General features: G+C 54.5%; 1 protein-coding gene across 1 annotated transcript; it reads left to right on the top strand.

Annotated features, from left to right (window-relative positions):
* Positions 1-4,021: 4,021 nt before the first annotated feature.
* On the top strand, positions 4,022-10,515 carry tmbim6 (transmembrane BAX inhibitor motif containing 6; the record flags this gene model as incomplete). The annotated part of the gene is made up of 4 exons (XM_078208967.1): positions 4,022-4,169; positions 5,922-5,970; positions 9,224-9,321; positions 10,383-10,515. Coding segments are annotated over 4 exons (390 nt in total), but the record flags the coding sequence as incomplete, so codon positions are not given.
* Positions 10,516-10,639: the final 124 nt, after the last annotated feature.

The following is a 10,639-nucleotide window of genomic DNA, read 5'->3' as shown; positions in this document are numbered from 1 at the left end:
CTGGAAAGCTGTTCAAATAACTACAAGTAACACATCGACTAAAATAAGATTCTACTGGAATGCTGTTCAAATAAATACAAGTAACACATCGACTAAAATAAGATTCTACTGGAAAGCTGTTCAAATAAATACAAGTAACACATCGACTAAAATAAGATTCTACTGGAAAGCTGTTCAAATAAATACAAGTAACACATCGACTAAAATAAGATTCTACTGGAATGCTGTTCAAATAAATACAAGTAACACATCGACTAAAATAAGATTCTACTGGAATGCTGTTCAAATAAATACAAGTAACACATCGACTAAAATAAGATTCTACTGGAATGCTGTTCAAATAAATACAAGTAACACATCGACTAAAATCAGATTCTACTGGAAAACTGTTCAAATAAATACAAGTAACACATCGACTAAAATAAGATTCTACTGGAATGCTGTTCAAATAAATACAAGTAACACATCGACTAAAATAAGATTCTACTGGAATGCTGTTCAAATAACTGCAAGTAACACACCGACTAAAATAAGATTCTACTGGAAAGCTGTTCAAATAAATACAAGTAACACATCGACTAAAATAAGATTCTACTGGAAAGCTGTTCAAATAAATACAAGTAACACACCGACTAAAATCAGATTCGACCGGAAAGCTGTTCAAATAACTACAAGTAACACACCGACTAAAATAAGATTCTACTGGAAAGCTGTTCAAATAAATACAAGTAACACACCGACTAAAATAAGATTCTACTGGAAAGCTGTTCAAATAAATACAAGTAACACATCGACTAAAATAAGATTCTACTGGAAAGCTGTTCAAATAAATACAAGTAACACATCGAATCAAATCAGATTCTACTGGAATGCTGTTCAAATAACGACAAGTAACACATCGAATAAAATAAGATTCTACTGGAATGCTGTTCAAATAACTACAAGTAACACACCGACTAAAATAAGATTCGACTGGAATGCTGTTCAAATAACTACAAGTAACACACCGACTAAAATAAGATTCGACTGGAATGCTGTTCAAATAACGACAAGTAACACATCGAATAAAATAAGATTCTACTGGAATGCTGTTCAAATAACTACAAGTAACACATCAAATAAAATAAGATTCTACTGGAATGCTGTTCAAAGAACGACAAGGCCCATTCATTAACCAAAAAAGTAGTAACAGAATTTAGTCATTCTCAAAAAAATATACAACCAGGTTTTGTGTCTTTCGGAACCTTCTGGAGTCTCTCGGTTGGTTTCTCTTAAGTTTTTGATCTGGTACCGCACGGCGGCACCGTGGGTTAACACTGCTGCCTCACAGCGCCAGGGATCCGGGTTCGATTCCCAGCTTGGGTCATTGTCTGTGCGGAGTCTGCACCTTCTCCCCGTGTCTGCGTGGGTTTCCTCCGGGTGCTCCGGTTTCCTCCCACAGTCTGAAAGACGTGCCGGGTTAGGGTGGATTGGGCCGTGCTAAATTCTCCCTCAGTGTCACCCGAACAGGAGTGTGGGCGACTAAGGGGATTTTCACAGTAACTTCATTGCAGTGTTAATGTAAGCCTTACTTGTGACACTAATAAATAAACTTTATCCTTTGCTGGTGAGATGGTGCGCTCTCTTAAGAGAAACGTTGGCAGCGTGGAGAGCTGCTCTCTCCTCTCGAGACTTGCTATCTCCTTTTTTTCCCCCCCTTGCCCCCTCTCTCATACCGCTGGTGACCTATCAATTTTCCTTCAATTGGATTGGTCTGATTTTTTTTTCAACGCCGTCAAATTCGAGTCTCCGAGGTTCCTGGTAGCTGAGTGCCTGCTTTAAATTGATTGTAAGAAGTTTAACAACACCAGGTTAAAGTCCAACAGGTTTATTTGGTAGCAAAAGCCACACAAGCTTTCGGAGCTCTAAGCCCCTTCAGGTGAGTGGGAATTCTGTTCACAAACAGGGCATATAAAGACACAGACTCAATTTACAGAATAATGGTTGGAATGCGAATACTTACAGCTAATCAAGTCTTTAAGAAACAAAACAATGGGAGTGGAGAGAGCATCAAGACAGGCCAAAGAGATGTGTATTGTCTCCAGACAAGACAGCCAGTGAAACTCTGCAGGTCCACGCAACTGTGGGAGTTACAAATAGTGTGACATGAACCCAATATCCCGGTTGAGGCCGTCCTCGTGTGTGCGGAACTTGGCTTTTGGCTATCACACTATTTGTAACCCCCACAGAGTTTCACTGGCTGTCTTGTCTGGAGACAATACACATCTTTTTAGCCTGTCTTGATGCTCTCTCCACTCCCATTGTTTTGTTTCTTAAAGACTTGATTAGTTGTAAGTATTCGCATTCCAACCATTATTCATGTAAATTGAGTCTGTGTCTTTATAAGTTCTGTTTGTGAACAGAATTCCCACTTACCTGAAGAAGGGGCTTAGAGCTTCGAAAGCTTGTGTGGCTTTTGCTACCAAATAAACCTGTTGGACTTTAACCTGGTGTTGTTAAACTTCTTACTGTGTTCACCCCAGTCCAACGCCGGCATCTCCACATCAAGACTTAAATTGATTGGGCAAAGTTCATAATGCCTGAAGCCTGTTACCAAGGCAACCCTGCTGCCTGGCCTTGGATACGAATGTTTCAGTCTGGGACTCTGTGTACCTGAGACCAAACCAGTTTTTGAAGGGGCCACACGATGTTCCTTTTCCCCCCCCAGCAGTTTTACAATTACTTACATCTTTATCACTGTCTAATTCCAACTTCACAAACTCATTCAGAACATCGTGTGGGGGGAGGGTGGGGGGGTGTCTCCCTCAGGGTCTCCACCCTCAGGGTCTCCAGCCTGGGGGGTGGAGGGGTTCTCCCTGAGGGATGTGGGGGGGAGTTTCTCCCTCAGGGTCTCCAGCCTCTGGGATGGAGGGGTTCTTCCTGAGGGATGTGGGGGGGGGTTCCCCCTCAGGGTCTCCAGCCTGGGGCATGGAGGGGGGGGGGTTCTCCCTCAGGGTCTCCAGCCTGTGGGATGGGGGGGGGGTTCCCCCTCAGGGTCTCCAGCCTGGGACATGGAGGGGTTCTCCCTGAGGGATGTGGGGGGGGGGGGGTTCTCCCTCAGGGTCCCCAGCCTCTGGGATGGAGGGGTTTTCCCTGAGGGATGTGGGGGGGGGTTCTCCCTCGGGGTCTCCAGCCTGGGGCATGGGGGGGGGGGGGGTCTCCCTCAGGGTCTCCAGCCTGGGGGGTGGAGGGGTTCTCCCTGAGGGATGTGGGGGGGGTTCTCCCTCAGGGTCTCCAGCCTGTGGGATGGGGGGGGGGTTCCCCCTCAGGGTCTCCAGCCTGGGGGGGGGGGGGTTCTCCCTGAGGGATGTGGGGGGGGTTCTCCCTCAGGGTCTCCAGCCTGGGGGATGGGGGAGGGGGGTCCTCTCTTGGGGTCTCCAGCCTGTGGGGGCGGGGGGGGTTCCCCCTCAGGGTCTCCAGCCTGGGGGATGGGGGAGGGGGGTCCTCTCTCGGGGTCTCCAGCCTGTGGGGGCGGGGCGGGGGGGGGGGGTTCTTCCTCGGGGTCTCCAGCCTGGGGGATTGGGGAAGGGGGGAAGACGGGAACGTGAGGGGTTTCTCTCTCAGGGTCTCCGGTTTGGCCGGTGGGGGGGGGGGAGGTGTTTCTCCCTCGGTTTCCAGCCTGGGGGGGTGACGGGATTCTCCCTCCGGGTCTCCAGCCTGCGACTGGGGAGGGGTCTCCAGCCTGGGGGTTTGGGGAGAGAGGGGGGTTCTCCCTTTAGGTGATGGTGTGGGTGGGGGGTGTGAGGTTGGTGGTGCTCCCCTCGGGGCCTCTGGGTGGGGGTTGCTCCTTTGGTTGGGGGTGGGGTGTTGGTTGGGGAATAGCAGCCCCATCACCCTGCCCCTGTGTGTGGTGTTGTTGCCCCTTCATGGACAGCTCTGGGGGGGGGGTGTCCGAAGGGCCCAGGTCAGACGCTGGAGACGGGCCTGGGGCCTGTGCGTTGTCCCCTCGCCCTGCGGGGAGACGGGGGGGGCTGGGTTTTAGCGCTCTAACCTTGCTGCTTTCTTTCAGGGGGGCCTGCTCTCCGTGCTGCTGTCCCTGGGGCTCATCCTGTGGCTGTCGCTGACCCCCCACAACCCCGAGACGGAGAAGAAGAGACTTCTCATCCTGTCGGCCTTCGCTTTCTTCACAGGTAACCAGCCCCCGCACACTCCGCTTGCCGGCCCCCCCCCGCACACACCGCGACCTCGGCATCCCGCTCGGGTAACATTCAGCCCGGTCCCCCTGCGCTTCGGAGCCACGTGTCGGCCAGGCCGGGTAAGGATGGCAGATTTCCTTCCCCTGAATTGGTGAAAAAGAGGAGGGGCTGAATGGCCGCCTCCTGTTCCTGTGTAACAGGCCGGAGGAGGAGGGGCTGAATGGCCTCCTCCTGTTCCTGTGTAACAGGCTGGAGGAGAGGGGCTGAATGGCCTCCTCCTGTTCCTGTGTAACAGGCTGGAGAGAGAGAGGGGCTGAATGGCCTTCTGTTCCTGTGTAACAGGCTGGAGAAGGAGAGGGGCTGAATGGCCTCCTCCTGTTCCTGTGTAACAGGCTGGAGAGAGAGAGGGGCTGAATGGCCTTCTCCTGTTCCTGTGTAACAGGCTGGAGAAGGAGAGGGGCTGAATGGCCTCCTCCTGTTCCTGTGTAACCGGCTGGAGAAGGAGGGGCTGAATGGCCTCCTCCTGTTCCTGTGTAACTGGCTGGAGGAGGAGGGGCTGAATGGCCTCCTCCTGTTCCTGTGTAACAGGCTTGGAGGAGGAGAGGGGCTGAATAGCCTCCTCCTGTTCTTGTGTAACAGGCCAGAGGAGGAGGGGCTGAATGGCCTCCTCCTGTTCCTGTGTAACAGGCCAGAGGAGGAGGGGCTGAATGGCCTCCTCCTGTTCCTGTGTAACAGGCTCCGGGAAAAGGGGCTGAATGGCCTCCTCCTGTTCCTGTGTAACAGGCTGGAGGAGAGGGGCTGAATGGCCTCCTCCTGTTCCTGTGTAACAGGCCGGAGGAGGAGGGGCTGAATGGCCTCCTCCTGTTCCTGTGTAACCGGCTGGAGGAGGAGGGGCTGAATGGCCTCCTCCTGTTCCTGTGTAACAGGCTGGAGGAGAGGGGCTGAATGGCCTCCTCCTGTTCCTGTGTAACAGGCCGGAGGAGGAGGGGCTGAATGGCCTCCTCCTGTTCCTGTGTAACAGGCTGGAGAGAGAGAGGGGCTGAATGGCCTTCTCCTGTTCCTGTGTAACAGGCTGGAGAAGGAGAGGGGCTGAATGGCCTCGTCCTGTTCCTGTGTAACAGGCCGGAGGAGGAGGGGCTGAATGGCCTCCTCCTGTTCCTGTGTAACCGGCTGGAGAAGGAGGGGCTGAATGGCCTCCTCCTGTTCCTGTGTAACTGGCTGGAGGAGGAGGGGCTGAATGGCCTCCTCCTGTTCCTGTGTAACAGGCCGGAGGAGGAGGGGTTGAATGGCCTCCTCCTGTTCCTGTGTAACCGGCTGGAGAAGGAGGGGCTGAATGGCCTCCTCCTGTTCCTGTGTAACTGGCTGGAGGAGGAGGGGCTGAATGGCCTCCTCCTGTTCCTGTGTAACAGGCTTGGAGGAGGAGAGGGGCTGAATAGCCTCCTCCTGTTCTTGTGTAACAGGCTGGAGGAGGAGGGGCTGAATGGCCTCCTCCTGTTCCTGTGTAACAGGCCAGAGGAGGAGGGGCTGAATGGCCTCCTCCTGTTCCTGTGTAACAGGCCAGAGGAGGAGGGGCTGAATGGCCTCCTCCTGTTCCTGTGTAACAGGCTCTCCAGGGAGGGGAGGGGCTGAATGGCCTCCTCCTGTTCCTGTGTAACAGGCTCGGAGGAGGGGAGGGGCTGAATGGCCTCCTGTTGACTGCTGGCTACTCCCTGTGAGTCTCTAATGGTCGCTTCTTTCTCATTGCAGGTACCGGTTTGGGACCCCTGATGGACTTGGTTATTTCTATTAACCCGAGGTAAATGTCTGGCCTTCACTTGTGTGTAAACATGCGCGCGCGCGAGTCTCGGTGTGGCTTCACCTCTCCAAAACAAAATCCCGAGTGAATGAAGCCCCACCCTCGCAGCCTTCCATCTTTCTGAGGACGTCGCGTGGGTCAGAGGTCACGCTGTGGCGAGTTATTCGCAACAAGGCTCAACTCTCGTGGGGCACGAGGCCATTCAGCCCCTCAGTGGGCTGAAATCGGGACTCTGGCTCAAGTTCCCCCCAAGAATCCCCGCGTTTGCCCTGACTGGGAAGGTTTGCAGAGGTGTGGGGTGGGAGGGAATAACCTTTCCTGTGGCACTTTTATCCAATGCCTTCTGGAAATCTCTCGGTACAGTACGTCTACAGGTTCCCCTCTATCGACAACACGTCTGATTTCTTCAAGCGGCACGGTGGGTGAGCGCTGCTGCTTCACGGCGCCAGGGACCCGGGTTCGATTCCGGCCTCGGGTGGCTGTACAGAATTTGTACGTTCTCCTCGTGTCTGCGTGGGTTTCCTCCGGGTGCTCCAGTTTCCTCCCACAGTCGGAGAGATGTGCAGGTTAGGGTGGATTGGCCGTGCTAAATTGTCCCTCAGTGTCCAAAGATGTGCAGGTTAGGGTGGATTGGCCGTGCTAAATTGCCCCTTAGTGTCCAAGGATGTGCGGATTAGGTGGATTAGAAAGATAAATGTGTGGGGTTATGGTGTACGGCAGCGGGGGGTCCTGGGTAAGGCTGGGAAAGTCTGTGCACTCTTGGGCTGAATGGCCTCCTTCACTGTGTAGGGATTGTATGCTTCCAGGTCATGCTTCAATGGTACGGGGGCCTTGGTGAGACCACATCTGGAGTAATATGTACAGTATCGGTCTCCTTATTGAAAGAAGGATGTCTGTTGGAAGCTGAGTAAGAAGTCTCTCAACACCAGGTTAAAGTCCAACAGGTTTATTTGGTAGCAAAAGCCACTAGTTTTCGGAGCGCTGCTCCTTCGTCAGGTGAGTGGGAATTCTGTTCACAAACAGGGCATATAAAGACACAAACTCAATTTACAGAATAATGGTTGGAATGCAAATCTTTACAGGTAATCAAGTCTTAAAGATACAGACAATGTGAGTGGAGAGAGGGTTAAGCACAGGTTAAAGAGATGTGTATTGTCTCCAGGCAGGACAGCTAGTGAGATTTTGCAAGTCCAGGCAAGTCGTGGAGGTTACAGATAGTGTGACATGAACCCAAGATCCCGGTTTAGGCCGTCCTCATGTGTGCGGAACCTGGCTATCAGTTTCTGCTCAGCGACTCTGCGCTGTCGTGTGTCGTGAAGGCCGCCTTGGAGAACGCTTACCCGAATATCAGAGGCCGAATGCCCGTGACTGCTGAAGTGTTCCCCAACAGGAAGAGAACAGTCTTGCCTGGTGATTGTCGAGCGCTGTTCATTCATCCGTTGTCGTAGCGTCTGCATGGTTTCCCCAATGTACCATGCCTCGGGACATCCTTTCCTGCAGCGTATCAGGTAGACAACGTTGGCCGAGTTGCAAGAGTATGTACCGTGTACCTGGTGGATGGTGTTCTCACGTGAGATGATGGCATCCGTGTCGATGATCCGGCACGTCTTGCAGAGGTTGCTGTGGCGGGGTTGTGTGGTGTCGTGGTCACTGTTCTCCTGAAGGCTGGGTAGTTTGCTGCGGACAATGGTCTGTTTGAGGCTGTGCGGTTGTTTGAAGGCAAGAAGTGATGAAGACGAACATCTCGCCAAGGCCATCCCCACACCCCCACTTCTTGCCTTCAAACAACCGCGCAACCTCAAACAGACCATTGTCCGCAGCAAACTACCCAGCCTTCAGGAGAACAGTGACCACGACACCACACAACCCTGCCACAGCAACCTCTGCAAGACGTGCCGGATCATCGACACAGATGCCATCATCTCACGTGAGAACACCATCCACCAGGTACACAGTACCTACTCTTGCAACTCGGCCAACGTTGTCTACCTGATACGCTGCAGGAAAGGATGTCCCGAGGGATGGTACATTGGGGAGACCATGCGGATGAATGAACACCGTTCGACAATCACCAGACAGGAGTGTTCTCTTCCTGTTGGGAAACACTTCAGCAGTCACGGGCATTCAGCCTCTGATATTCGGGTAAGCGTTCTCCAAGGCAGCCTTCACGACACACGACAGCGCAGAGTCGCTGAGCAGAAACTGATAGCCAAGTTCCGCACACATGAGGACGGCCTAAACCGGGATATTGGGTTCATGTCACACTATCTGTAACCCCCATGACTTGCCTGGACTTGCAAAATCTCACTAACTGTCCTGTCTGGAGACAATACACATCTCTTTAACCTGTGCTTAACCCTCTCTCCACTCACATTGTCTGTACCTTTAAGACTTGATTACCTGTAAAGATTCGCATTCCAACCATTATTTTGTAAATTGAGTTTGTGTCTTTATATGCCCTGTTTGTGATCAGAATTCCCACTCACCTGACGAAGGAGCCGCGCTCCGAAAGCTTGTGTGGCTTTTGCTACCAAATAAACCTGTTGAACTTTAACCTGGTGTTGTGGGACTTCTCACTGTGTTTACCCCAGTCCAACGCCGGCATCTCCATATGTTGGAAGCGGCTGGGAGAAGGTTTCCCAGCCTAATCCCTGGGAATGGGCGGGTTGTCCGATGAGGAGAAGGTTTGGACAGGTTAGGCTTGTATCCGCTGGAGGTTTTAGAAGAGGTGAGGGGGTGACTCGAACCAAACCTTTCAGATCCTGAGAGGGTGGGGTTCTTGATGAGGTGGGTGTGGAGAGGATGTTTCCCCTTGTGGGACAATCTAGAACCGGGCGGCGGAGGAGGGGGGGGGCGGAGGGAGTTGTGGGTCGCTGTTTAAAAATACGGGGCGGCCCATTTCAGACGGAGACGGGGAGAGATGTTTTCTCTGGGAGGGAGGGTGATGGGTCTCGGGAACTCTTCCCCCCTCAGAAGGCGGTGGGAGCGGAATCTTTAAGGCGAAGGTGGATGGATTCTTGATTAGTGAGGGGAGAGGTGAAAGGTTACCGGGGGGGGCCAGCGGGAGGGAGAGGTCAAGGTGACAATTGGATCAGCCAATGATCTTATAGAATGGGGCAGCAGGGCTGGAGAGAGGGGCAGAGTGGCCTCCTCCTGTTGCTAGTTCCTTTTGTGCGTGCGTGCTTGACCTTGGGCTGGTCCGGTTATCGAGAGGAGGGGGTTATCTGTAACACGGTGTGTGTTTGTGTTCCAGCATCATCCCCACTGCTTTCCTGAGCTCCGCCCTCATCTTCTGCTGTTTCACTCTGAGTGCCTTGTACGCACAGCGTCGGAGTTACCTGTTCCTCGGAGGTGAGAGGGAATTGGGGTGGGGGGGGCTGGGAGGGGGGAACCTCCCGCAGTGCGGCGCTCCTCAGCACTGACCCTCCCACAGTGCGGCGCTCCCTCAGCACTGACCCTCCCACAGTGCGGCGCTCCCTCAGCACTGACCCTCCCACAGTGCGGCGCTCCCTCAGCACCGACCCTCCTGCAGTGCGGCGCTCCCTCAGCGCTGACCCTCCCGCAGTGCGGCGCTCCCTCAGCGCTGACCCTCCCACAGTGCGGCGCTCCCTCAGCGCTGACCCTCCCACAGTGCGGCGCTCCCTCAGCGCTGACCCTCCCACAGTGCGGCGCTCCCTCAGCGCTGACCCTCCCACAGTGCGGCGCTCCCTCAGCGCTGACCCTCCCACAGTGCGGCGCTCCCTCAGCGCTGACCCTCCCACAGTGCGGCGCTCCCTCAGCGCTGACCCTCCCACAGTGCGGCATTCCCTCAGCACTGACCCTCCCGCAGTGCGGTGCTCCCTTAGCACTGACCCTCCCGCAGTGCGGCGCTCCCTCAGCACTGACCCTCCCGCAGTGCGGCGCTCCCTCAGCACTGACCCTCCCGCAGTGCGGCGCTCCCTCAGCACTGACCCTCCCGCAGTGCGGCGCTCCCTCAGCACTGACCCTCCCGCAGTGCGGCGCTCCCTCAGCACTGACCCTCCCACAGTGCGGCGCTCCCTCAGCACTGACCCTCCCACAGTGCGGCGCTCCCTCAGCACAGACCCTCCCACAGTGCGGCGCTCCCTCAGCACTGACCCTCCCACAGTGCGGCACTCCCTCAGCACTGACCCTCCCCACAGTGCGGCGCTCCCTCAGCACTGACCCTCCCACAGTGCGGCGCTCCCTCAGCACTGACCCTCCCACAGTGCAGCGCTCCCTCAGCACTGACCCTCCCACAGTGCAGCGCTCCCTCAGCACTGACCCTCGGTGACCTTTGTCCGCGATGATGTCTGGCTGGTTCTTGGTGTATGGGCCTCCAGGGCCGTTGGAGTGTACCAGACTTCCTGCTCCTGAGCTTGAGTTGATGTGTTGTGTCTCTCTCCCTCTCTCAGGTATCCTCACGTCTCTCCTGACCGTGCTGTGTCTCCTCCCCCTGGTTAACCTCATGTTTGGCTCGGTCCTGCTCGTTAAGGTGAGGCCGCGGTGACCTGCGCGGTCGGCCTAGTCCCAAGCGTGGGATTGTGGTCGGTGCAGACTCGATGGGCCGAATGGCCTCCTCCTGCACTGTAGGGGTTGTATGAAAGCGAGCGACCTTTGTTGTTGTAGGGCGTGCGGGCGTCCAGAGGGAGGTGACGGAGCAGTGTGGGGG

Source organism: Mustelus asterias, unplaced genomic scaffold, assembly GCF_964213995.1.
Source record: "Mustelus asterias unplaced genomic scaffold, sMusAst1.hap1.1 HAP1_SCAFFOLD_4935, whole genome shotgun sequence".
Classification (NCBI taxonomy): domain Eukaryota; kingdom Metazoa; phylum Chordata; class Chondrichthyes; order Carcharhiniformes; family Triakidae; genus Mustelus; species Mustelus asterias.
This window is presented reverse-complemented; position numbering and strand designations above follow the sequence as displayed.